The sequence below is a fragment of the Thunnus albacares genome, chromosome 7 (genome assembly GCF_914725855.1).
Source record: "Thunnus albacares chromosome 7, fThuAlb1.1, whole genome shotgun sequence".
NCBI classification, from domain to species: Eukaryota; Metazoa; Chordata; class Actinopteri; order Scombriformes; family Scombridae; genus Thunnus; species Thunnus albacares.
The window spans coordinates 17,828,531-17,854,894 of NC_058112.1; the positions used below are offsets into that span (position 1 = coordinate 17,828,531).

At 38.8% G+C, this 26,364-nt stretch overlaps 2 protein-coding genes and 1 long non-coding RNA gene across 4 annotated transcripts; 2 read left to right on the plus strand and 1 right to left on the minus strand.

The window, feature by feature from the left end:
* The first annotated feature begins 177 nt into the window (after positions 1-177).
* Positions 178-3,687, plus strand: LOC122985531. Of its 2 annotated transcripts, none has more exons than XR_006404140.1 (3): positions 178-2,420; positions 2,721-2,934; positions 3,040-3,687. It is a non-coding gene; the product is annotated as an uncharacterized LOC122985531 (long non-coding RNA). The 2 variants fall into 2 exon arrangements; XR_006404141.1 differs by having other exon boundaries at positions 3,073-3,687.
* Positions 3,688-4,615: 928 nt separating this feature from the next.
* fam174b (family with sequence similarity 174 member B) lies at positions 4,616-10,304 on the plus strand. The gene is made up of 3 exons (XM_044356259.1): positions 4,616-5,362; positions 6,206-6,337; positions 7,338-10,304. The coding sequence occupies exons 1-3, from the start codon at positions 5,085-5,087 to the stop codon at positions 7,339-7,341; spliced, it is 414 nt and encodes a 137-aa protein (XP_044212194.1). The 5' UTR covers positions 4,616-5,084; the 3' UTR covers positions 7,342-10,304.
* Positions 9,747-21,596, minus strand: st8sia2 (ST8 alpha-N-acetyl-neuraminide alpha-2,8-sialyltransferase 2). The gene is made up of 6 exons (XM_044356258.1): positions 21,024-21,596; positions 19,396-19,452; positions 18,434-18,580; positions 18,080-18,337; positions 15,416-15,709; positions 9,747-12,942 (listed from the first exon to the last, which is right to left on the minus strand). Exons 1-6 carry the CDS (start codon positions 21,119-21,121, stop codon positions 12,651-12,653), a joined length of 1,146 nt encoding a protein of 381 aa, XP_044212193.1. The 5' UTR covers positions 21,122-21,596; the 3' UTR covers positions 9,747-12,650.
* Between the last annotated feature and the right edge of the window lie 4,768 nt (positions 21,597-26,364).

Sequence of the window (26,364 nt, forward strand, 5' to 3'; positions counted from 1 at the left end):
GCATTATTACTGTAAATATATATAGATAGGCCTGAAAAATACAAATTCTCTGGGCACCACTGTGTCTACTTTTATGCTTCCCTATTATCAACAGCCCATATAGACTATATTTATGAATATTTGGTGTGAAATAACCAGTGTGTTTTGCCAGAAACACAGACCTCCCTTGACCCTGTTACTCTGACGGCATTGTTAAGGTGAATGTGATGCAGGATTGATAATAGATTAGCAGTAACATGTGTATTCCATGGTTTATGTGCAACTCAGTCCAGACATCAGACTTCCTGATATAGATGTAGGCTACCTGATTGCCACCATTTCACTGTGATTAATGAATAATTGAGACAATGCCCCACTCCATTTTTGGAGTAAGACATGCACCACACCGAAAGAATCTGATCTGAATGTATTTATTTTAAACTAAAACTTCATATTTATTGATATTTCCTGTGAAAGTAGGATTGGAAATTCCTCCTTCAAGAGTAAGGCCTGTTTAAAAAAAGTGTTACTGAACATGAATGCAGTGTCAAGCTTGACAGAAGCCTGTCCTGTTTGTATGGCAAAATGACAACATGTGTTTGATTCATTTTAACCAAAAAAAAAAAAAAAAGTTTGAACAAACAGAGTCAGAAGAACAACCAAACTTGGCAAACTTTGGCTGTTCAGTCATTGCAGCCTTTGTTGGGTAGTCTGTGGAGTCTCTGGTATGCACTCCACCCCCATCACTAACCAATGACATGTTCAACACGACAGCGCATGCTCTCTGCAGTGGAAGATTTCTTTAAAAAGATCCTCAGCATAGCAACAGGAGTGCCCTGCAAGTGCATTACAAGCCCACACATTACAAGTGAACTGAACACAGCCTTATATTGACTGACTGGTTGGATTGGTTTGAACAGGGTAGTACTAACACACCAAATCTTTTACATAAGATTACGTTCCAAAAAATTAAACTTGTTCTTTTGGACTGTACCAGTTAGTTTGCAAGTCATCTGCTTGTTGTTATTGAAAATTGTGCTTTTTTTGGAGCAAAACTCTAGACTCTAATTCAGTTTTAATCAAGGCAGGTTGGCAATGATGTTGAGCAAATTACAGCTATTGGTGCTCCAAAAAAAGAAATAGTAGATAAATGCCTCTTCAACGGATCTGGATAATTAAGACACTTTTTTTCAATTTGCTTGATAAAATTACTTTAGTCCCTGTAAACAACAAATGTGTCTAGCTATTTTATTTAAGTACAGACTTCAATTATAAGTCAACAGAAAGATCTTCCTTTTTTACAATAGTGGCCCTATGAACTATGACCTCACAAGCCTTAAACGATGATTATCATGAAACATTTCTCTCTCAGAATGGGCAGGCGGAAATGGGACCTTTTGTTTTGTAAAAAGAAAAGTGCACAACACTGTAGAAGTAGGGTGTGCCTTACACGTTGCAAAAACAGCACAAGCAACAGACAATACTGCCTCCATGGGTGTTTCAGGTAAAAGCAATGACTAAATGTCACCGTAAATAACCTTTGAAGGTTGATATGAGAACACGTCAGCTGTGTTCTTATGTTTGCTCTTCAACCTGCAAGACAAATGACTATGTACACTGGTGTGGTCGTGTTGTTCAACAAATAGTTTTTGACAGCCAAGTGGAGCCAAGTGCGTAGAAGCTAGTATCTGAGAACTCAATTAATTCTCAGATTAATTAGTAATTAACCATTAATTAATGGTAAAGTATGCCGTCAGCTTATGTGATTTCTATAAGGGCCAAGATTAGTGAGTTTGTAAATCAGAAACATAACTTTGTTTTATGACAATATTGTAGTTAAAACACTTTTTTCCCTAATGTGTAAGCCTATGGCTTCATAGAAATGAGGACATAAAAATGACCAAATTGTGCACAAAGCCAGTTTAAAATAGTCTAACAGGATCAGTGTTGTCACAGTTTCAGCTGTTTCTCTGTACAAAGTTCAAGCCGTCCTCTCACAATGTGATATTCCCTTTCAGTTGAAGATTTCTATCTTCCCCTGTGGCGACTAAGCTTCACAGTCAAAATGTCCTCCATCAGAAATTAATCTGCGTGCAGACTCAAGATAGAGCTGATTCATAGGCACTTAACGGTAGTCTGTGTACATGGTTTTGTGTGTATTAGTGCATGTTCTTCACTGAAAAGATCGTCTACAAGAATGTTTTTTTCTCAACTGCGTAATGCCACAGATCCTCAAGCCCAATCCGAACCAGTCTCTGCTAAATTTCAACCTACCCCTTGAAGGAAAATGCAGGCTCCATAGTTATTTTGTGCTGCCATCTGGTGGATCAAATCAAGTAGCCCTCACACAGAGGAGCTCAGTAGAAGGCAAACACACACAGTTGTGGGTGCACAGATTACAGAAACAAGCCGAGACGACCAGTCGGGCCAAAACTAAACAGGTTGTCTTCTGTCTTTTTTTTCAGATGACAGTTGCTGGGCGTGATGTCTTGCTAAAGTAGTTTAAACTGCAAGTCCCTCTAGCCACAGGCCATCATAGGGATTATTTGTGCTGACATTTGAGTGAATCTTAATGTTGATCTACTTTTTCAACAGGACTACGTAGATTGTAGTGTATAAATGTAAGTCAAGAGTATAGTAAGAACAATAAATGGGGATAAATCATAAACTGTGTCAGTCTGTGTGTCTGAGTGAGAGAGAGAAAAAGACTGATTGATTATGTCTTTGCTTTATGCCTATAGGTCTGCTGAGTGGTTATCAGCATCACTGATCAGATGACTGCTTATCATCGTCTTGTCTAGTCAAGATTTTTCCCTGGAATCCGCGGTCGTGACCCCGGAGTCTGCTGCCCTTGGAAAATTGAGTCTGCCATGGCCCATGGGTAAAGAGAGAAATGATGCCTTCAGATGCTCTTGGAAATTTATAACACTTAAGTCTCAAAGTCTGATAGTAAAGGTAAAGTACTGTAGAATTGGATTATGTTACTTTTTGGTTATAATTACACATTGATTTTAACACAATTTCAATAATTTGTCATTACACATCTTTGTTTTTATATAGGATGTCAACACATCTCCACTTGTGTCTCTTTAGGAAAAGGAGTAATGCAGGAACTATAATAGCCTGAGGAAGAGTTTATGTTGTACAATTACACACACGTTACACATTATGTGTTTTCAAAGTTAACTGATATTTTTAGTGTCACTATTTTTTGACAATCTTTGACTATTTATAGAATATATATGACTGTGCAAAAGTTTTAGGCACTAAAAGTAAAGTGAGGATTCTTTAAAAAATAATGCTATAAATATTTTTTTTTTATTTATCAATTAACCCAGTAACTAACTAACCCAATATTTGGTGTAACAATACATTGCCTTTAAAACAGCAGCAGTTCTTCTTGGTACACCTGCACACAGTTTTTCAAGGTACTTGGCCGATTGGTCTTTCCAAGAATCTTGGAGAACTTTCCACGGTTCTTCTGTGGATTTACGTATCTCAGTGTCTTCTGTGTCTTCATGTAATCCCAGACTGACTCCACGATGTTGAGACCAGGGCTCTGTGTGGGGGCCGTACCATCTGTTGCAGGACTCCTTGTTTCTTCTTGTCGCTGAAGATAGTTCCTAATGTCTTTGGCTGTATGTTTGGGGTCGTTGTCATGCTGCAGAATACATTTGGGGCCAATCAGACACCTCCCTGATGGTATTGCATTATGGACTCTAAACATCTAAAACCTTTGCACAGTATTGTATATATATATATAATTCATAATTTAAATAAGATAAAGGAACTTAGTCTTTCTTCACCAGAACTGTATCTCTGGCAGTGTGGAGAAAGTACATTTAGGTTTATCATGCATGGCAAGACCTTTTGAAAGAAATAAAATAAATAATAAAAAAAACAGAACAGTTAAATTTGATTCGGCCTAATTCAATACTACTTTATTTACCACTTTAAGAGCAATTGTAGGCAGCAGCTTGCCACCAATCAGCACACATAATAGGAAAGGGGGGAAAACACACCAAAAGTGCTTAAAGGTATATGTGGAATGTATAATACATACATAGATAATTAGATATAAATATCTAAAAGGAAAAATGACCTATGAGGCATTGAGGAAATAAATAGCAGAAGGGACAAAAGACTTGGTTACTTTTATAGGCCGCAGAGTACAGCGACATCCTGAGGGCAGCCACGAGAATTCACCTGCTAAGGTTTGTTCAGGTAGGTTGAATATGCATATTGATTTCTTCGTGAATTGTTGCTCACAAAAGGAAACCAGATCCCCCTGTTTGACTTGAATATTTAACAGGTTTTAACACTGTTCAGACTGGTTCTTTCCCTCTGCAGCAGACTGTGGCACTAAACAGTAACAAAATGTTTAAAAGATTTAAAATAATCATAAAAATATACAGGCTTTTTGGTGCCTAGACAAAATTTTATGAGGAGGGTGGGGTTGTACTTGGGGATTTGGGACTCCGGACTTATGTATTCTAAAATCCTGACTACAGCCCTGACTGTAAACTCACCACAGCTATTATGAGAAATTGAATAATAAATATTATTAGTCCTACATGTGAGGGACTTTCCTTTAAAAGCGCCATCAAACAATTGTTTTGTTTGTCATTTCTTGCAGCTGAATGACGCCAACATGCTTAAATTGATGACAGCAGGTCTGTAGGAGTTAGGAAGTACGAGGCTGACCTGAAGGCGGCACCAACCCACATAACAACGCTCCTCTTCAGCATCAGGAACACAGGGCCAGCCTGCAGAGCTCCTCCGGAGGCGGATTATCCTCATCTCCACACGGAGTCCTAATGCAATCAGGAAGGAATTGCCATAACTCACCTCGAGGAAAACACGTTTTGGAAGCAAATGCAAGTTAACGACAAAAAAGTCCATCTTTAGGAAAAACCTGGACGAGTAGAGATGGATATTTGCGTCTCACATTTTCTTTATTGTGTAAATAGCAAAGTCTGACATTGATAAGCCGATCCTTTATAATGTGACAGCTGTCGTCGCATTTCAGCTTGTTTGGAGAAACTACTACAAATCCTGTTCTTATTTTATTTTATTTTATTTTTTAACATTTTTATTTTATCACCATGGTGACACACAATCTAGCTTTAACTTTTATTATTGCATTGGCACTTTGGAGGGTCAGCGGCGAGCCACAAACTCTTTCTTCACCCGCGATGCAATTAAATTCAACATCATCGTCCATCATCAGCGAGGATCAAGTGACCAATAATGTCACAGATGCTGCCGTGGGATCCCGGATTTCATCTCTAATGACGCATCTCCCAACTCTGAAAAACATTGTCATTTTCATCTGCGTGCTAACAGCTGCTCTCATCACATGCCTGGTCATCAAAGTGGTCAGGTACGCAGGTTGATGCAAATGCTGCTCATAGAGGCTGTGAAGCCTGATATAGCCAGACATACAATGATGATGCAGTCACATTGCTGTATAAATGTTGCTCTTTGTAGTGTTTTCCTGGTAAATGAATCGATTAGGAGCATGTGGTTGTGTTAGGGTTCCATGTGATGGTGGTCTGGGCCTATTAATGTTGTTCCAGTGTGGAGGTACTTGAATAAAGCAGTAGCCTAACATGGTAGTGCTGTATGGAGGTTAGTTTTAATCTTTCTGGGCTTGTGACACTCCTGTCCATTAGAATATAATCTGTGAATATGCAGTGTGGCATGTTTTCTCTCACTTGTGATCATTATGATAATATTTCCATTTATTAAATAGAGTTTATTTTAGATATGTCGTCATGTCACGGCTGCAGACAGCAGTCTTTTTCACTATCGATTAATCTGTGGATGTTTTTTATGAATCGTTTAATTATCTGGACTAAAACATGAGAAACTATTCAAAAATTCCCTTCACAAGTTTCCAGAGGTCAGTGTCTTGTCTTCAAATTGCTTTACAATGATTTAAAACTGCAAATCTTCACTTTTGAGAAGCTGTTTGGCATTTTTGGTTGATAAATGATAGTCAATTATCACAGTTTTCTATCGATCGACTAATGGATTTATCATCTAAACTGTGCGGACTGTAATATCTTTGTAAGAAATATCAAAATTTTCAAACTAATCCTCTCCATCTGGCAAAACTAAAATAGGTTACAGCTAAAGTTTTGGGCTTCTCAGTCAGCCTAAACGATGTGGTTTTATTTCTAGAGCATGCCTCAATGTTTGGCGCTGTTCTCTTTTCCCACAGATCAGGGCGACGAATCAGGAAAACGCGGAAATATGACATTATAACGACACCTGCAGAGCGTGTGGAGATGGCCCCTCTTAATGAGGAGAATGATGACGAGGACGACTCAACTCTGTTTGATGTCAAATACAGGTTTGTTCTTTACATTGGACTATCCTAATCCTCTGTCTTTATTTTTCTTTCCATTTTTTTAACACCCACACAAAGAATGTTCTACATATACCAGAGAAACATGAGGCGTATGATTCCCTATATGGACACTGTCTGGATAGCAGTGGAGATACTGACCACTGTAAATAGGGCCACTATATCACACACTGTTCCACAGCCTTATGTTGGACTTATCTGTACATGTTTCTGTAGAAATAGTTGAGTGTTTACTCATATGGGTTTGGCTCTATCAAACAAACCAAAATGGCAGGATTAGCATAGAAGTCAAAAACAGAATCCATTAACAATTTCACCTTTATTTCTTTAATCACCTCTTAATGTACGTTTGTAAAAATGCAGTTGTTGCTGTTGCTTTTACCGCCCCATTAATTTTTACTTATATGTTTTGTGGTTTTACTCATGTTACCATTTCACTTCTTGCTCTCTGCCTCTACTTATCTCACTACAACTCTGTGGCCAGAAAATGTTTGAATTGTGATTTGCCTATGTAAAGCACCTCGTAAGTTTTATTTTGACTATGAAAACTTTGCAAAGTGGCACCAGGGTTTGCCACTGACGCAGTTGCAGTTACAGCTTTAAGTGGGTAGTTCTAACTTCATTTTAAGCACTTAAATTCTGAGGAAAAACACACAGACATACCAGGAATAACTGTATTAAAGTACGCTTTCACAAGGATGTGTTTGACCGCTTGCTCTCCTTGTAAAAACACAATTTTAAAGAAAGAAACAAGTTTTAGTCAAAATCCAATGTTGACATAAGGTTTCACCCTTCCGTCCTTTCAATTGTTCCTTAACGCACAACCACTTCCTCAAAGGAAGATATGACGTCCTGTTTACCTGACATTCTTGACTTCCAAGTCAGACAGGACTCTGTGGGTGTACATATTTCCTCCTCGTCATGCGGGCAGTAAATAACAGCAGGTCAAACTTTGTAAAGTAACTGAATTTTCATTTTTTTGCAGGTGAATCCCAGCATGGACATCGATATTTGATAACTCCTGTTTTCCCTGGAACAACTCAAGTGATTTCTTCTATTTTTCTTCTTCTATTTTGTTTTGTGTTGCCAACTCAGCAACTTTATATGCTGCGTGTGCATGGCTTTTTATCTGTGTTTAAATGGAGGAGCCGCGTGGATATCTTTGTTCGCTGCTTAACTGATGTTTTTATCATGTGGCCCAAATAACTTGCGCACCTCTTTCCATTGTTAATGACTTGGATGCTTCATGTTGTGACTTCTCCTCAAAAGTCATTCAATAATCAGGCTGTTGGCAGCTTGGAGTTTAATCATCTCCATAACAGTCCACTACATGGAAATAACATTTTATCTTTTACTTTACTGTATATTTTATTTTTAAACTTGAGCTACAGTATACAGTCTGCAGGCTGAGGAGTTTATAGGTTCCAAGCTATGATCTACACATTATAATACAGGGTTAATCACATCTTTTGTGATCTGAGTTGATATATATTCTTTAATTAAATATTCGGTGGTCATTAGAGGCCATCAATTGATGCATAAAATGTTCACATGCAACAAATGTTGTGCAGAGAATATTCAGAAGAAGAGTTTGCACACTATGAAGAATAGTTATCCGGTGAATTACAGTGACTGCTATTTTGAAACTGAATTTTCATACCAAATGTTAACTCTTATCTACTAACCACTTTATTGTGCATATATACTGTGTAAGGCGTTCTGTCCTTATGTATGGAGTAAGCGTATATTTTTTTACTGTATGTGGAGTTTGAGATGTTCCTAATTTGCTGCTATCTCAGCTGTAGTTTAAAGATTTGATTAAAAGCTCAAATAATATTGTCATAAGGTATTTATGGAATACATCCATTTGCTATGAATGTGAATGCTGTAACCTGTTGTTTTAGATGTACTTTATCATTTGATCGTTTCATTTAAGACAATATCAACAAGAGTTTTAAAAGCTGCATTGATGTGCAGTACCAGTCAAACGTTTGGAAACACTTTTCCATTCAATGAGAAAGTGAGTCCAAACATGTGACTGGTACTGTAGTTACTTAAAATGTACAGTACATGCACCCAGTGTCTTATCTTTTAAATGCAAACAATATGTAATTACTATAATATCTATTCACCGACTGAAATTATCCCTAATGTTTGGTGTCTCTAGTGTAAGGTAGTGAGTGAACGGCTAGTTCAATATTAAGTAAAGTCTCTCACGCTAATGTCCATTAATGGCTTACTGACTTTTGTAATGAGTAACTTGAGGAGGGCAGCATGTTTTTTCCTGAAGTAATACCAAACTAAGGCCCTGTTTCCTTCAGTAAAGACAACATTGGCTTTATACTTTTTACAAACACTGGCATCGACTGTTGATGGAAATATTTTGATATTGGGATTTACAGTGGAGGTGTTTTCTTATGCTGACAAAGTTAATTTATTTGGCCCATTAGATAAGCATTAAAGGAAAAGGTCGGCATCTTGGGGAATAAACATTTTTGCTTTTTTTCGCCAAGAGTTAAATGAGAAGATCGATGTCACTGTCACGTATGTCCATTAAATATGAAGCTGGAGCCAGGAGGTAGTTAGCTTAGCTTGGCATACAGACTGAAAACAGATGGAAACAGCTAGTCCCATCCTGTCCAAAGACTCTGAAATCAACATAGCAACACCCATAAAGCTCACTAATTAACACAATATATATTGTTTGCTTAATGTGTGCAAAAAGTAAAAGAGTAAAAAATGACAAATAGTGGTTTTATGGGAGTCATGTGCCAGGCTATTTCAAGGCAAAGTGACTTACTGGAGTCATGTGTGCTCCTGGCCAACAAATAGTCTGGAACGTAACCATTAACATGACCATGTTAATGGTAGGTAGATTTTCTTACCCTCAGACAGAGCCAGGCTAGAAGTTAAGATAAGCTAAGTTGGTACTAGCTGTGGCTACATATTTACCCTGATTCAACGTAAATGAAATGGAGAGGAAAAGGAGTTCACAAACCTTCCCAGTCTCTGCCTGCACCTTAAATGTGATTACATTATATTAACAGCAAAGAGTCCAACTAGATTAGGTTTCTGCAGCAAATGTGAGTGTGGGTGTTGTAGGTGACCTTCTGTTTTAATCCAAACTGTTATTTGATAGTGGAACATGGCCTGCAGGTGCAGGCTGTTTCTCAGTGACCTCCATCTGTGGTGACAAGAAAAAAGCAAAGAAACAGCACTGGCCAATCTTGTGCAACCTATTCAGCATTGTATTTCCAGGATAATTGTTTTTCCTGTGTTTAAAACAGCGTTATTGACATTTTATAGAAGACTGGATCTTTTTATTGTCATTGTTTAATATACAAGCAGGAATTCAGGGGTGTGTGTGAATGTCTGACAAGGTTTTTGAATAATACATTGAATCATACGAATCACTTCTGGTATTTCATGTGTTTTCCATTTTATTATATGACTACTGTTCATTTCAGTATTGTATCCTGTTTGAATTTAGTCTTTCACTGTACATGCAGAAAACTGCAGATCCTTTTTTTATACTTCTGCTATGTTTGTCTCAGGCGAGCATGTCACCATCGTACAGTTGTCCTCTTGCATCTTGGTCTTTTATTTTATGTTTACTTGTCTGTGAAATTGTGGAAAAACCCATTTCATCTAATGATTCTAATTCTGGACTTTTATTTGAACTGAACCATCTGCTACAGATAGTTCCTGTTGTAAAATGAATCAAAGCCATTGTGGTAGCTATTTGAAGAGTCTAGCTAACTTCCCTGATCCCACATTTAAATCAAAAAAAGTTAAATGTTCAATTTGTTTTGGAAGTTTATTGAAAACAAGTCCCGGCTTGGTTTCTCATACAGAGATGTCGTGTGTTACCCACATCTGTTTCCTCAGTTTCCATTTCTTTGAAACATTACTGAAATAAAACTGCTTCCTTTGAAGTGTTAAATCATTTTAAGGGAGAGGTTTCATGTGTTATTTTTTTTCCATTCTGATCTTTTAGGTGTATTCTGCCACAGAAAAAAATACATTCGCTGTGTCATAACTGCACAATTTCAGTGTCCTTGAGTCATACTGAATCTTTAAAAAGTCAAAAATTTGAATACTCAAGTGGTACGCTTCAAGACAAGACAAACATGCAAAAGTTCACATTGCTGGAATTTGGACAATAAACAGATGTTAATATACAGTATACACAAGAAAAGGTAAGACAAAACTATACAGCACAATCTCCACAGTCTCACAGCTTAAACTACATGTCAGTAGCAAGTTTTCTTAACTGTGGCAAATTCCACATTCTGGGTTAATTAACTTAATTGTGTTGGTCACAGAGTGTTTCTATTTTTGCAGAGCTCAGACGAGCTTTCACACACAAAAAAACCCCCCCATTCATTGCTTCAGACTGCTGACGTCTCTTGTACAACTTTCAAGTCTATTCTTAACTTAATTGGCAGCGTAATAAGGCCAACATGTAAATCAACAGGCGCATCCAGTCAAAACAACACTTTTATGGACAAATCACATGGCTGGAAGCGCATGAGAGGCTACTTGTTTAGCTGCAGAGCCCTCTGAATAGTTCAAATACTTTTGTTAATTTTTATTAACGGAGGCATTTTCTTGCAGAAAAATACCCAAAGCATTTGGCAAAAAGCCCTGATTCAAGACAAGACGACCCACAAACTCCATAAGTGAAGTTTGAGACTTCTAATAAGGTGGAGCCTAAAGTACACAAAGAAAAAAGCAATGGACCAATATATTGGTTTGATGAATCATTCAAAAGTGTTAACTTCTATTACAAAGGAGGGTCTTATCTGACCACTATTACATAAGAACAAGTCAAACATGACCTGCAATAAAATGTATTTTTTGCACATTCTGTTCAGTCTTTTCACTGTATTTTCATGTCTGTGTTTAAGAAGTAATCAACACTATTAAGACAATCATGTAACTCTGTTTTTCCATCCTGTCAAGAACCTGGATGAACCCTGAACATTTTTATTTCTGGGCATGGGAATGGCCCAATTGTAATTGGTTAAATATATCGATTATAGGCACAAAACATTGGCAGCTTCATTCAAATCCACAAAAATCTATATTAAGCTACAGTATATATTGGTTGAATACAAACCCAAACACCCTACACAAGTATATTAATTTACCATCTCAAATGAATAAAGGCAAGTATCAGCTCTTCCCCTTCTCAGTGGAATGAAATGTGACTGCATTTAAAGCACGTTATGGGGCTCATTTCTTACAGTAATTGTAAGAATGTCACCGATACATTCATTTAAAAATAAGCAAAGCTCTTCTTACTACCACTTTACAACTACAGTCTGAGCTAACCGCTAACATTTCCAGTGCAGAGACAGGGCTGGTGCTCTTTGAGAAAGGTTTACAAAGTGAGTTAACCGTCGGCTGAGTCTGTGTAAACAGGCTTATGTGAACAGCTGCTTCAGTCCTTCTTTATCCTCACAGGACTTGAGTATAGTTCAACATGCTTCCATTCATTCATTTGGCTCTCCAGGTAACCAAACAGTTTCACACGGAGGTTCTGGTTGACTGGACTTTTTAAATGTGTTCATCATTTAGGCTATCATCACAGTTTCTAAGCTACAAAAGCACAAAATTTTGTATGTTGCTGTAAAATTCTTTAGACTATTACAAGGTGAACATCATATTCACTCTTCACTAAAAAGATCAGAATCAGAAGGGTTCATCATATTAAACTAACATAAGTTTGAAGTCGACCAGCATTTTTCTTCATCATCAGTCTCCCTGATTATTAAGTGCTTCCATCTTGTGGCCCAACTAGCAACTCACAACAGCCATTTATTCAACAACTCTTCATGCTGTTAACATGCTGGGTTAATTACAACAACCCCTTTACTTATAGCATAAACTGGAAATATAAATTTATGTTGTCTCATGACCAAGTTTGAAAACACAAATACCCTTAATTCATAACCCTGCTGGAAACCTACATTACTGTTACTACAGTTTTAAATTGTCTGCTTTAGTAAGGGGCCAAAAGCTGGACATGAGAGGATCTCAACTGTTGGTAACACCAGCAGAAGGGAGTTAATGAAAAAAGGGTCTTGTTATTTTAAAGGTTGCCATAGAAATCTCATTAAAGGTAAAACACAGCAGTCAAACGAGTCTCTAAAAAGAGCTCGAAATAGAAAAAGTTCATCCCAGTTACTGAAAATAAGTTAATTCAAGTTTCATAAAAGTATGCTACCAAGAAAACTGTTTGTAAAGAGTTTGCTCAGTTAAGAAAGTGGTTTCCATGGAGGTCTTCTACTCATTATTTGCTTTCAGGCTCCACACAGGTCCCAGTGTGGAGCCGGAGCGCCCCCTGTCTGTGCAACGTGCTTAGGGTCCTGAACTCCAAAGGCATGGTGTGAGGACTGGAGCTGGAGGTGTACTCATATTTTAGAGTGTCGTAGTAGTGGTATTTGACTGGTTTGCCAAGCGGGTCGAGTGGAAAGGGCCAGAAGCCGTAAAGATGGATCTCTTCACAAAAGCGAGTAGCCAAGGTGTACATGAGGAGCCCAGTGGTTGGACGCTTGATGTGGACGTTGTTGGTCAGCCAGTACCTGTTGACAAGGACATGTGTAATTAGCTGCACTCACTCACTTAGTCTACAGACACAGCAAGAGGAAAAAGATGTTCAAGGACTTCAGAGCTTTTTTCTAGTCATCCCACGTAGAGCACACTGAAGTCAATATTCATGAGGAAGCAACACTCATTTATTCATCATTTGGCAAGACCTTTCTCCCCCTGAGGTTTGATATTAAGCCAGATATACTACTGTACACTGGAGCATACAGAGTGCCCAAGCCTTAAAAAAGACTGAGCTTTGCAAATATTTCTCTGTTGTAGACCAACAAACTGGCCCTTCAAAAACTGCTCACAGATAATCAATAAATGACCTTTTCCTTTCTTCTTTTTTCGTTCAGGAAAAAAATATTTCGTAAAAAGTCATTTCGTCAAAAAAAAATGGTCTGAATTTTTTATTTTTCTGTATTTTTTTAATTAATTGATTAGTCAATCAATGTTATCATTTAAGTTATTCATCAAGCAAACATTCTCTGGTTCCAGTTTCTCAAATACTAGATTTATTGCTTTTCTCCATTTTATATCTTTGCAAACTGAATATCTCTGGATTTTTCATTGGTAACTGGACAAAATAAGCAAACTCAAGTCATTTTTGTCTCTAAGAAATGGGGATGAGCAGTGATTTTCATTAGTTTCTGACAGATTATGATTATGCATGCATTTCCAATTCAAATAAACTGAACGAATCTCCCAAATATGCCATTTTCTTGATACTGGTGCATCATAATTCTATCTGTATCTCAAAGCTGAATTTATGATTTAAAACCTTCCCAGATTGAGAAAACAAAACAGCACACAGCCCACTCTGGAGCTGCTCAGCAACATTTGCATTCTTCCTACTGCGGGTGACCTGGGAGCTCCTACACCAGTGACATGCCAAATGTCACTTTCAGGAGCAACTCCAGGGGCAGGTGGTCAGGCGCTCTCATGCCCCAACTTCATTTCCCTTTCCAGTCACACTAACCCATCTCTCTAGCCTCAAGGCTATCACCTCCTCTGGCTGTGCGTTCTCTGTGGTTAGTATGGAAGGTCGTGTTGAGATGTAGAGGTTGTACTATTTAAAGCGTGTGCCATGAAGGGCAAACAGTGTGCAGGTTTGCGGTCCAACCAAACACCACAGCTGGTTATGAGCACTCTAACAACCAGAGAAGAGGGTCTAATTAAGGCTGAAATGATCTGATGTGGCATTTGGTTGTCCTCTGCTGCACATCATTGCCGACTTTTGATGTAAAGTTCAGCCCCACTGGGAAAATGACAAGGTCAGTTGGAGTGCTTATCAGACACCACACTTAAAAGAACAAAGGCAGGTGTTTAATCTCCAAGCAAATTATTTTCTTTCATAAAACATACAGACAACAAAAATCACGGCCCAGTTCTTCTCCTACATAATACCGGGTGCTTGTTGGGGCATGCAAAATGGCATAATTTGGTCACTGACCAGCGGTGGTTGTCAGGCTTTTAACGAGGGAGGAAAGATCCAGAGCCGAGTCTGGTTGTGATGAAAGAGAGGCAAGGACAGTAACAAAAAAAAAAAAAAAAAAGCAGAGAGTGATTTTTATAAAAGCGTGAAGGCAGAGGAGGCTGTGAGACAGATATGCAAAAAGGATTTCTCAAAAAGGATCCTTGCCCAACTCTAAAATGAATCAACACAAATAATAAGGATTAACAAAATATACCCCAGTTTAACAGCACTGCTCGTTATCTGTGCTGTTCCTGAGCTCCTGCACAGGCTTGTTAACAGTAGGATCTAAATAACAGCAATAAATAATTTACATATAATTTAAGCATACAGCTAATTAATTCCCTTCATAAATTCACATTTTACTTGGAAAAGAGTTCATTTAAATGAAATGTTGACTGCAGTTTATTGTCAGCATTGATGGTCGACACCAGCGGTCGGACTCTTGGACTGAAGAACTAGTTCATCTATTTATCTATGTGCAGTTTATCTATCTGCCCAGTACTTCTGAGCTGTGTGTCTCTGCTGGTTGCATGGCAACATCACGGTGACAAGACTGCGGGAGGTCACTGCATGCAGCTGTCATTTGCAGAGAAACAGTCGAAGCGCCTAGCTCCCAATTAAACCACACATTGATAGTGAGCTTCCGATTCAAGAGGTGTTGTTATATGTATGATATTTTTGAGTCAGATTAGCTGTTTCCCTCCTGCTTCCAGTCTTTATATAGAGCTAATCACCTTGAGCTCCATACTTAACACACAAACATGAGTATGATATCAATCTTCTCATTTAACACTCAGCAAGAAAGCAACTAAGTGCACAGGTGTGCACGCGCTGAGTGGAGGGAGACACGCTGACTGCTCCTGTTGATCAGCTTTAATGCTTTGTTTAAAAATAGCCACCTGGGCAGCAGATTAGAGTCTGCTAGCCCCTTGATTATGCTGCTCACAGGTATTCTTATGAGACACAGCACACCGGGAGCTGCATCTTACCCTCTGACGGCGTGGAGCAGGCGCAGCGAAGGGAAGGCGGTGCGTATGTCCACAGTGTGCAGCAGGATGAGACGAAGGGCCCACTCCACACGCTCCTCTCCCCCCTTGGCCATAAAGGCTGGGATCCACAGCACACTGCCGCTGAGGCTCTTAAGCCGCTGCAAGAAGCGCTCCCTCCACTTCTCACTGACGAGGTCCTGGAAGGCCCGCTGCACCACTGAAGGGTTCATGGTCACCAAGTTGGTCCGCCACCCAACGTCCCGAGAGTATTCCTCCACCGGTGCCAGGTTACACCTTAAAACAAGCAAGAACAGGTTACACGTCATTAGATTTTCTGTTCAACCATTGTGATGTCCCTCTTCTCTGCTTGCTGCTTGTGTGGTGGGTTTGGGTTACTGGCTCAGGAGCCGGTAGGCAGAGTTGAGGAAGACATGAGGAAAGTGCCTACACCTGAGGAAACTGGGCCTCAGCCTGTTTAAGTGGCTTGATTTCTAATATCTCTCTCCTCTTCCTCCCAGATCTCCACCAGCCAGTTTGGTTGGGCTTTTGTGTTTTGTTCACATAGATCACAAACTACACTCATCCACACAGTTAACTAGTTAACTAACATTATTATTATATTGTCTGAGATCAGATTAACAACAAGTAACTGAAGCAAAGGCCACACCAACATTAAGTGTTTCATTAAAGTGTAAAGTGGTATAATGGTATAAATCCTACAAATATAAGTATGTTTGGTGGAGATAAATGATTACCTCTCCAACTTTTTCCACATTTCTATTTGACTTTACATTCAGTGAGTGATCAAACTATGACTAGCTAACCTGAATTAATTGTTGGAGAAACAGAGCAGTGACAAAAAACAGATGCTCACTAAATGGTCTGACGAGTGTGAAAATTATGTGAATCACATGCTATGACCTTCAAACTTACTTGTGGACTTGTGGGATATATTTGATGGAAACGCTCTTTATTATCATCATTAAAACTCCAAAGGAAGGAGTATCTTTTGGTTTTAACAACAGTGTTCCTCTCTTTCGGCAGCATAATTTTCACTTTTTCCAGCTTTTGCAAGCTACAGTATCATCTCTACAGGCGCTGACTTGATCTCTTTCTTGTTTTACCAACGTCTGGAAGTTTCTCGTTGTAACAACTACCAACTTTTTGTGTTATAATGAGAAAAGTTTGGTTATTTTGTGAAATAATGAGAAAGTTTTTGTGATGTAACAAGATCAAGTGGTACGTTGTTATTACAAGAAAAGTTTGCTGTTAAAATGATACTAAAAGAATAATTTAGTATCTAGTAATAACGAGTGGAGAAGAAATCACATCAGGAGTGCATTTTGTTAAAATAACTTTGCATATTCAATTCTACATATTACAATCAACTTGTTGTTGCCGTCCAGTGAAAACCATGTATCTCCAAAACATCAACTTTTCAGCTTTATGGCAATGCTTTTTTCCATTTTCAGTAAATGGTTTGTTCTGAATTTCCTAAACACATAAGGAAACTTAATTCTTCAGTTTATCTGAAAAATTAAAAATCCCCAAATTTAGAGAGATTTCCAATAATTTATATGAGTGATATGAGTACCCCATATCTTTATCATAATATAGAGCTTAAATAATATATAACTAGTACCCCCAAACACTGCCAACCTACTTTTTCTGAACCAACTGTAGGGCAGAGGTCTATATTTAGCAGAGACATTATCTCCCCATCTGATATGTGAATGCCACAGCGAATTCCTCAGCTTCTCAAAATGCCATGTTCTCTTTTGTCTGCCTTCAGCCAACCATTACCGCCATTCCCCCGGCCTTATTATCATGCTGCTAGAGTCGAGAAATCATGACCTCGACTCATCAGCATAACATCGCGGAGCTTAGGGGAAAAAAGACAAGATAGAAAGACAACAGAATCAATTTCAGAACAAAGAAGGGACAGTTTGAGGAGGCCGACTCAGCTATCGATCAGTCAGCTTAATGAGGTGCTGCCATGGGTGCCTACTTCCTGCTTCATTTATACCATGCCATTAAAGTAATTGATTTATGAAAGGATGTTTCTCACTACAGATATCTCTGCAGATACCGAATGTTGTGTTAGATTGTGCCTTTTTTTTGCATTCCCCATTACGTTATCACCACAGACAGATTCATCTTCCATCAGTGACAAGTATGAATAGTGATGAATAACCCAGTAAGCAACTGCTTTGCATTACACCCAAACACTGAACAGAGCTGGCTGACGACTTCACAAACTAAATAAGTAAATGAGAGCAGGACCGCTGCGAGCGCCGGTGTTAGTCTGAAAAGCAATATGTGTTTCTGACGCTCTTCAAAATGTCAATTCTGTGTATAACCATGCATTTAATTGCTCTCAGTCTGGCAGTTAAAAAGCTATGACAGCCCTTTCATAAGTGCAATTAATATATTTTCAGCTGTGTGAGCACCAGCTCTCAACCTGAATTAAACTGGAAAAAGTGATTATCATTCCAATGTGAATTATATTCTCAATAAAGTGAGATAAACCCAAAACTGAAACTAATTTGCTAATCCATTTCAATTACGGTCCACTTTAGCTTGCAGGTTTTATGATTTATTTCAAGTGGAAGCTTCCAACCCTCAAATCACTTATGCCATTCTGGAAAAAAAAAAAAGAAGTACCTGATAACAAAGTCATGAGAGTCAATCTCGGGTCCACAGCTGCTGTTCAGAAGGATCCCCGAGTTTCCCACAATGGCGCAGCGCCTGTGATGCTGGTTCTTCATGGGGGATACAGTTGGCAAAAGACGATAGAGATTTTCTGAAATGTTTGTGGTGCTGTGGCGGTCGAAAACATAGTGGATGATATCCCCTGGTTTCAACGTGCCTTTCAGAATAGAGATGTCTCTCTCCGGATCGAGGAATCTCAGAATATTCTTCCTGCAAAATGAAAAAAAAAAAAAAAATGTTGTGAAAGACTCTGCTTGGTCAAGTGTGTAATCGGGCTGAGATAACAGTGGAGAGCGGTGATTCTACCTGATGAGGTTGGAGAGGGTCCTGTTGAAGGTCCAGCTGTTTGACGAGAGCTTGGCAGTGTTATTGTAGCTCAGATGATGATGATGATTTATTATATCTTTACTTGATCTTGTCAAAGCAGTCGGATCCACGTGTGCTGCAGCCTTTCTAAATGAGAATAAAAAGTCATTGAGACACAAGGTTTGTGTATTGTGTTAATTTCTCCCTTTTTTTTCCAATTGAAGTTGGAGTTTTTCTAAACCATTGTACAGATTGTAGTAGTGAAATGTGATTAAATACTTGTGCTACTTTATAATTTATGCTCTAGATGAATATACGAGCACATAAAGTAGGTAGAATTAGCTCCACCTCAACCAACTTCAACAGTTAAATACTATTTACACATGAATGCATCAGTAATAGTGCTTTAATAATAAGATATATATATGCTCTTTTCTGCATAATGAGTACTTTGACTCTAAAAACATTTTGTGGATATCACTTTTACCTGTAATTAAGAACAATTTTGAATGCAGAACGACCTACATAGCGATATTAATGAAGGATGCTTCTTCCACCACCACTCTAAACTGACCTCCCTTGTCTTGACTTGACTTGAATGAGGCTTAGAGTCATTTAAATGCAGTAAAGCGACGTTATCTGAAATCCAGTTAAACCATTTTGAATCTAAGTCGGCTTTATTCCGACGGCAGATGTTCTCCTCGTCACATGGATACCAACATATTGACGGGTAGAGCAGCTGCCTTCCTGCTGGAAACAGTAACGAGACTCTCACTGTGAATGACTCACTGTGTTTTCAAGGCTTGCACAGGAATAAAATCACCAACTGAAAATTATATAGAAGTGCCAATTAGAGTCCCACCGGTGGTCCACGTCTACGAGTAGATATAGATGCATGCATTCATCTATAGATTGAACGATATAACAGAGTGCGTGTATGTTGAGATAAGTGGATTTCAGACCTGCGCGGTTTTGGGATGAGCCGGTGCAAGCTCATCTTCTTTGAATGTCCAGTATTTCTAGAAAAAAAACAACAAAAAAAAACAATTCAGATGGAATTACGAATCACAATCTGCTGCACAGATTCCTGGAAGATAATGAACAGATGCTGGAGATATTTCCTGTAATCATATCAAGACAATAATCCATCTACTGTATTCAGCACCACGCATACTGTAAGTTCTTTTAATATAGAATGAAGGTGAAAGACACACATCAAGGTATTTTTAGAGCAATCCACTGTGGGCCCCTTTGCTGATGTAATGAGGGGAAATGTGGCCTTAATGGAGCCCCATTATACCCCGAGCGAGGTTCTCCTTTCACAGGAAAGTGAGCAATCTCTCCACTGTGGCGTTGAATACGCCAGCCAAGATGCATTTACAGTAAACACAATGTATGTGTATTCAAGAGACTATTTTGTAATCATGACCTTGGTCACGTCTGATCAAACGTGACAAGCTGCCGACATCCGTCTAATGCAGAAGAAGTGAGAAAATGTCCAAGTGAAAGAGAGAGAAGTGCTCTGATAGACAGACAGACAGACAGGTGAGCTGCTCTCATGTGGATGCATGCTGGCAGCTTTAAATATATTGTTGTAATTGTATTAAGATGCATTCATGCAGCGTTGGAATTGGTTTTGGTTCTCTTCTCCCACTGCAAAATCACAAACCAATATGACCTCATTACAACGTGAGCCACAGCCGAGTAATTGCATTCAAAACAGAATGTTCTTGCTGAAAGGGAAATGTGAGAGTCCAAAAAAGCTTCCTGGAGCGGGGGAGGAAGAAGAAAAAAAAAAGTGAATTTATACTATTCAGGTAGTACAGCATCTTTTTTGGCTGTGATGATAGTAACGAGAAGAAATGGATGTTGCACAGTCGAGCTCTGATTTGGTTTTTTACATCCGACCTCAGTATTTTTGATGCTGAAAATTAAGAATGTATTTTCTTGCAGGTCAAATGCAAGTGGAGCATGTGTGCTTGTTTGTGTGTGTGTGTGTGTGTGTGTGTGTGTGTGTGTGTGTGTGCTTATGTGTGTGTGTGTGTGTGTGTGTGGCCAGGAAGATTGCTGCTGGACTGCTCAACAATTCAAAGTGTGAAAATGAGACAGGGAAAAAAAAAGCAAAGCCTCTTTTGTTTCCGATCTGTTGCCCCCCCATCCACCCCTCTCCACCTCCTCTTCCTCCTCCTCCACTATATCTGTCTTTCACTCTCTCTCTCTCTCTCTCTCTCACACACACACTCTCTCTCTCTCTCTTGTAGTGTAAATGTATCCTATCCCGCATGCAGGCTGCTGCAAGACAAATAGCCTAATCCTTGGAGACCCAGGCAGGCAGGCTGCTGTCTGAACAGCTGCTCCTGCTGCACCCAAGTGTTACAAATGTAGAAACAAACCACACATACTCAACATTCAAACTCCAAACTCCATTCACATAAACTCATTTATCCTTTTTCCCCCCTCTCCCACTTAACAGATTAAATCCTCTGAGAAGGAAATCATCAAGAAAACAATGGGCTACACACACACACAAACACACGCACACACACAAACACACACTCAATGAATGAATAAATGACGGTGGGCTACTTACGCAGTTTCTTCTTCCACTTCTGCAATATCATCAATGATCAAAATCACAACCAGCAGCGTTATAAAGCCGAACAACAGCGTGCGGGAAACAGGCGGCATGGTTGAGGGGGAGGCTGCTGCAGCCGGCCGGGAGTCCCTTCTTTCAGCTGTTACATTAACCTTCTTCTGTTTTCCATTTATAAATCGAAAATCCGCTCAGTCATCTGTCCCTTTGTTCTTATCGCCGGACACTCCCATGCGAGCTGCGGTCTTTTTTTTGTGGTCCTTTTTCTCTCCTCTCAGATGATTGCCTTGTGTCTGTTTCCCGACGGAGCGATGCCGCCGCCGTTTCTACCTCTATTCCCCAGTCAAACTTTGAAAGCGTGCACCGCCGGAGCCTGCCATGGGAGCAGCAAGATGTAGACCACATGCAGCCTTAAAGGCGCAGCGGCCAACTCTTTCTGTCTCTCTCTCTCTCCATCTTCATCCCAGCCGGTTTGATCCCAGCACTCACTCTCCAGGTGTTGACTCACTGAGACTGCAGCGTAGATTCACTAGACAGGTGTATGAGGAGTGTAGTTTTAACATATGGCGGATGTGTTGCCTACTTTGCAATAATCAAAGTCTCATGTGGCGACCCAAACACAGTGAGTGAGCCCCAGTAGATCAGCTTTCTGACGCGTACTGTGAGTTAATGGGGACATCTTTTTATAGTTCAGGTCACTAGTGGTGGAAATTAACTAAGTACATACTTTACTTGAGTATTTCCATCTTATGCTGCTTCACAGGCAGCTCTTTACTCCTTCACAACATTTACTTGGCAGCAGCTGTTCATATTATAAGATGTTACATTAAAGGACTGGTTCACATTTTTTCTTTCTTTTTGTTCATTCCTCCTGCTCATACTGAACTCCTTCCTAAGATGCTTTCACTGTAAGTGATGGGGGACACAATCCACAGTCCTCTTTTTGTGCAAAAATGTATTGCAAAGTTCATCTGAAGCTAATGTGATGCTTCAGCAGTCTCTTTAGTATACAATTCCCTCTTTGTGTTTCCCTGTTGAGCTGTGGAGGAGGGATTGTAACAAAATGTACTAAAAAGACTTTCACGTTGGAAGATATGTGCTGGATATGACTAATTCAGACAGCCGAAGCTCCACAGCCTGAAAATACATTTTTGCACAGACTGTGGATTTTTATTACTTACATTGAAACCACATACAGAATTAGGATCTCTTGATGGCCAGTGTGTACAGCAGGAATGATTACAGCAAGCAAAACCTGTGTCCGTGTTCATTTGGGCTCTTGACTGTTGTTTTAAGCATGACTTGAAAACATGTGAACCTGTCCTTAAAGTTTATAATACACAAAGCACTGTTGAAGATTGAATCAGTGTCTCTTTTGGCTTGTGACTTACAGAAAAGTGATGTGTAGTTGTAGTGGCCTCTCAAGTTTCAGATGTCGATGAGTTGTTACCAGTTCTTCTTTCCACACTCATGAATTATTTCAAAGCCCCCCAGATTTATCTTGTGACCTTTAAGAGGGGGCCCGATCTATATGTTGAGACCCACTGGACTAAAATATCAAACTGTATGTAACATAGTTAAAATTAGCTCCACCTCAGTCAGCTACATGCTGCCTACACATCAATGCATCAGTAGTAACAATCTAATAATGTAATAATATAATCAGTCTGCAGAATGAGTACTTTAACTTTGATACTTTAAGAACATTTTGATGTTTCTGTACCTTTACTGAAGTAGGTTTTGAATGCCGGACCTTTACTTGTAATGGAATACTTTTACATTCATGCATTTGTAAGTATCTGAATACTTGCATCGCTGCTGGTCACATGTGTCCCTATCCCAGTGGTTCTCAAACTTTTTCACATCAAGGACCCCTAAACTGACACAAATTAGACCACAGAGATTTTGGCTTTTAGATGTTTTATTACAGAAAGTGTATGAAACCCATGACCAAAATAGGCACACACTCTGTCATTGTGTTACTTACGGATGGAATTATAGAGAAAAAAATCCTCACCTCACTTTGAGAACCACTGCCCTATACAGTGTCATTGATTTGAAGATAGATGGATTGAATATTCTGGACATAGGCACAGTAATCCTGTAGCTACAAACCACTTAAATCATTCTGCAGGAGCTCTAATGAGATGTTCAGTGGTCAGTTTAGGTTTTTGATGTTAACTTCAGCAGATTGAGGAGAGGCTGAAATAAATGTAGCATAACTTATTTTCATGAGAGTTGGAATTTTTCTCAGATATGAAACGACAGGACTGCTGACTGCTGATCTCGGGGAGAGAAATGCATCAGCTCTTATATCTTTTTATAACCAGCAGCTCTGCTGTGTCTAGTAGTTTTTAAAGCCATTTTATCCTGGAAAAACTCAGCTGAGCACGTTTGCTCTTTTTTTTTTGCTGTTTCCTGCTAAAATATCTGCTGCACCTCCATCAGAATAATGCTGGGATCAACTTGCATTACATTCACTACTTAATGCTTAATTAAGTAGTGATGAAGTGCTGAATAAACGCATGTTAATAGTGTAGTTATTAAGCAGTCACCATTTATTTTACAGTGGCCATTTTAATTTATAACAGCTACAAAAACACTGCAAGCTATCAGTTTAATTAAATGCAGCGTGTAGCAATATTGTAGTATATTAAATTAACATTTTAATTAACTCAGAATTAGCCTCATAACTAAAAGTTAAGAAAATACATACAAATTAGTTCATTATCGTCACAGTACAGATTACATTATACATGTATTCATCATTTTAGTGTCCTGCAGGAGGTTTAGTTCTGTTTATACTCATCCAGTATCCACATTTTTATCCCGTTTGTGTTTGTTTTGTATCATAATTTATTGATATGCATTTGCTGACTTTGACTGAAACTTACTTGATAATTGACTGCATGGTTCACACAAGGTTAGTAGGTGTTACACTGCATATTGAGCATTAATCAGTTGTGGCAAATATACAATGTTTTCTCAGTCTGTTTTCAAATTTCATGCATACATTAGCTGCATTTGTATTGTATTTCATAGACATGGATAAAGGGCTAATTTGCATGAAGTGAAAAGTGCAGCTGGAGCCTTGAGAGTGCACATAATGACAACACTCACCGTCACATTTACCTCGCTAATAAAGCTGCATCATTATTAAAACTGTACATTCTGCTTTTTTAATATGTGATTTGACACTTATCATATTTTCTAAAGTCTCACATTTGCATTCATCTGCTTCAGTTTGTGAACTTATTGTTGGGAAAATAGTCATCCAAGTGTGAAAATGTAAATGTCAGCAGGCTGAACTCCACACACTCCATTAAATGAATATTCACTGAAATACACACAGTGTATCAACAACATGAGAAAGACATAAGTCAGAGAGCTCCACTGACGATTCATTGCTCAATTTTTCCTGCTAGAGTTGTTGTGTAACATTTCTTCTTACTAAAGCACCCATTAGGCTAATTGAGGCCTCTTGATTAAAGAAGAAAAGTCTTGCCTGAAGCAGCTTTTATTTCGAGGTTGGTGGCTTTTTTTGTGTTCAACTTTCACCAGGGGACGCTCTCTACTGGAGACTCGCAGTTGCATTTTGTGTGTGTTTGATGTGACGAGCATCAGCAGTGAGGTGTGTGTCAGAGTGTTGTTAACGGAGGACAGACGCTGCTGAGACTGTAGCGGTTGTCAAACACCAGCCTTTTTTTTTTTGTCTTGTTGAAGAGTGTCATGGTGCTATTAATAGACTTTAAGATCACACACACACAATGAGAGACTTATGACATGTTGTTTCTGTGGCTGCTTCAGTACATGAGCCAAAACTTTAAATGCTTGAATTAAGTTATAATTTATTGTTTACATTGGTATCAATTATTTATTTTAGCCACGTTAAACTGCGTATTTCACTCCCTCTCAGCAGACTATATTTTGTCGTATTTTGATTCAGTCGACAAGGATTAAAGACGACAAGGAAACAGCGCCTTGATAAATGTGAGTGTCTGTGTGTTTTGGCTCAGTTGTTTAGAACTGCAGAGGGACTTCAGCTTAGATTTAAAGTCACAATTGTGATTTATTTAAATTGCAGAGGCACAGGCTTCTCTGCTCAGTCTTCACAAGCTCACAGATTGTGTGAGAGCAACGTCTGCACACACTAAACCAAACTCTGCTGCTGTGGCAGACGCAGGTCAGTCACTAATTAGCTGTGAGCAGGTATGGCAGCTTCTCTGCAGAGACCTGCCGGCTGCCCTTTTGAAATATTTTGGGAATGTAATTGTTGACTACAAAGAAATGACATTTCTTATTTATTACCGCTCACTTAAACTGAGTCAAAACTTGAACTTTAAGTATTTGTCCTGGTAGTTGATGGAAATAAATCGGAGATTCTCTTTAAAATTTTTTAGAGGACACTGTTTTTTTTAACGCAAAAGGAGACATTATCCTTATAAATGTCATTAGTTGTATCTTGGCTGCTTTGTATAATTTATTCATAGACGTCTCCTCGTTATTATGCTGATGTTGCCTCACATTTGGTGGAATATGAACGGTCCAAAACACATTTGGATGAGAATTCAGTTTTGTCCCTCAGCAGTGTTTGATGTTAGATAATCTGAGCCATTTTAATATATATCTATAAATATATCAATAACCATCCTGATTTAATTTGCAAACTCTGTGCAGCTCAGATTTTCAAAAGTATAAGTCTGAAAATGCATCAAAATCTAAATCAGTGGACGACAATAATCCTTATTGAGCTTTTCTTGTTGAAAAATGTCTGCATACTTTCTTACTTAAGATGATGTATGTTCAATTATCTAATATATTTTATCTGACATATAGCATCTTATTTTACAGCTTCTCAAGTCCTCAGAGGCTCCATTGCACTAACGAATAGTGAGCAAGTGTTAAAATCTAAAAGCCAAAGTAAAAGCTCTGAATCTGCTGTGCATATGAGGAGCCTTTGTGCTCTTGTGGTCCATTAATCTCTAGGGTCAATACTTCACATCTTACTGACAGAGCACTTAGCACAATATTGAAAATGTTGATGAGGCATGAGTAGAAACTGACAGCTGGAAATTTCAAGCTTTTACCATTATGGTGCTCAACAGTTTGACAAGACCGTTTAAAGGTTAAATGTAGTATTTAACAGAACATTGTGATTTTATGTCACATGTACGTAAAGCCTATGAAATTCACAGGTAGAAATATAGTACAGTACTTGATATATGATACATATGGAAAATACAGTGTGTTCATAAAATTGAATTATGCTTGTATATAATATGAAAACCTGGACATGGCAGCTCCTTAAGTCCCCGAAAAGAAAGCAAAAACACTCTGA

What these genes read in the sequence shown, in the direction of transcription:
- st8sia2 (XM_044356258.1), bottom strand. Translation starts at nt 21,121, where the DNA reads ATGCCGCCTGTTTCCCGCACGCTGTTGTTCGGCTTTATAACGCTGCTG. An exon ending in CTCATCCCAAAACCGCGCAG is followed by an intron (nt 18,581 to 19,395) that starts GTCTGAAATCCA and finishes ATTCTCATTTAG; the next exon opens with AAAGGCTGCAGCACACGTGG. An exon ending in TCTCATGACTTTGTTATCAG is followed by an intron (nt 15,710 to 18,079) that starts GTACTTCTTTTT and finishes GCTTGTTTTAAG; the next exon opens with GTGTAACCTGGCACCGGTGG.
- fam174b (XM_044356259.1), top strand. Translation starts at nt 5,085, where the DNA reads ATGGTGACACACAATCTAGCTTTAACTTTTATTATTGCATTGGCACTT. An exon ending in CTGGTCATCAAAGTGGTCAG is followed by an intron (nt 5,363 to 6,205) that starts GTACGCAGGTTG and finishes CTTTTCCCACAG; the next exon opens with ATCAGGGCGACGAATCAGGA.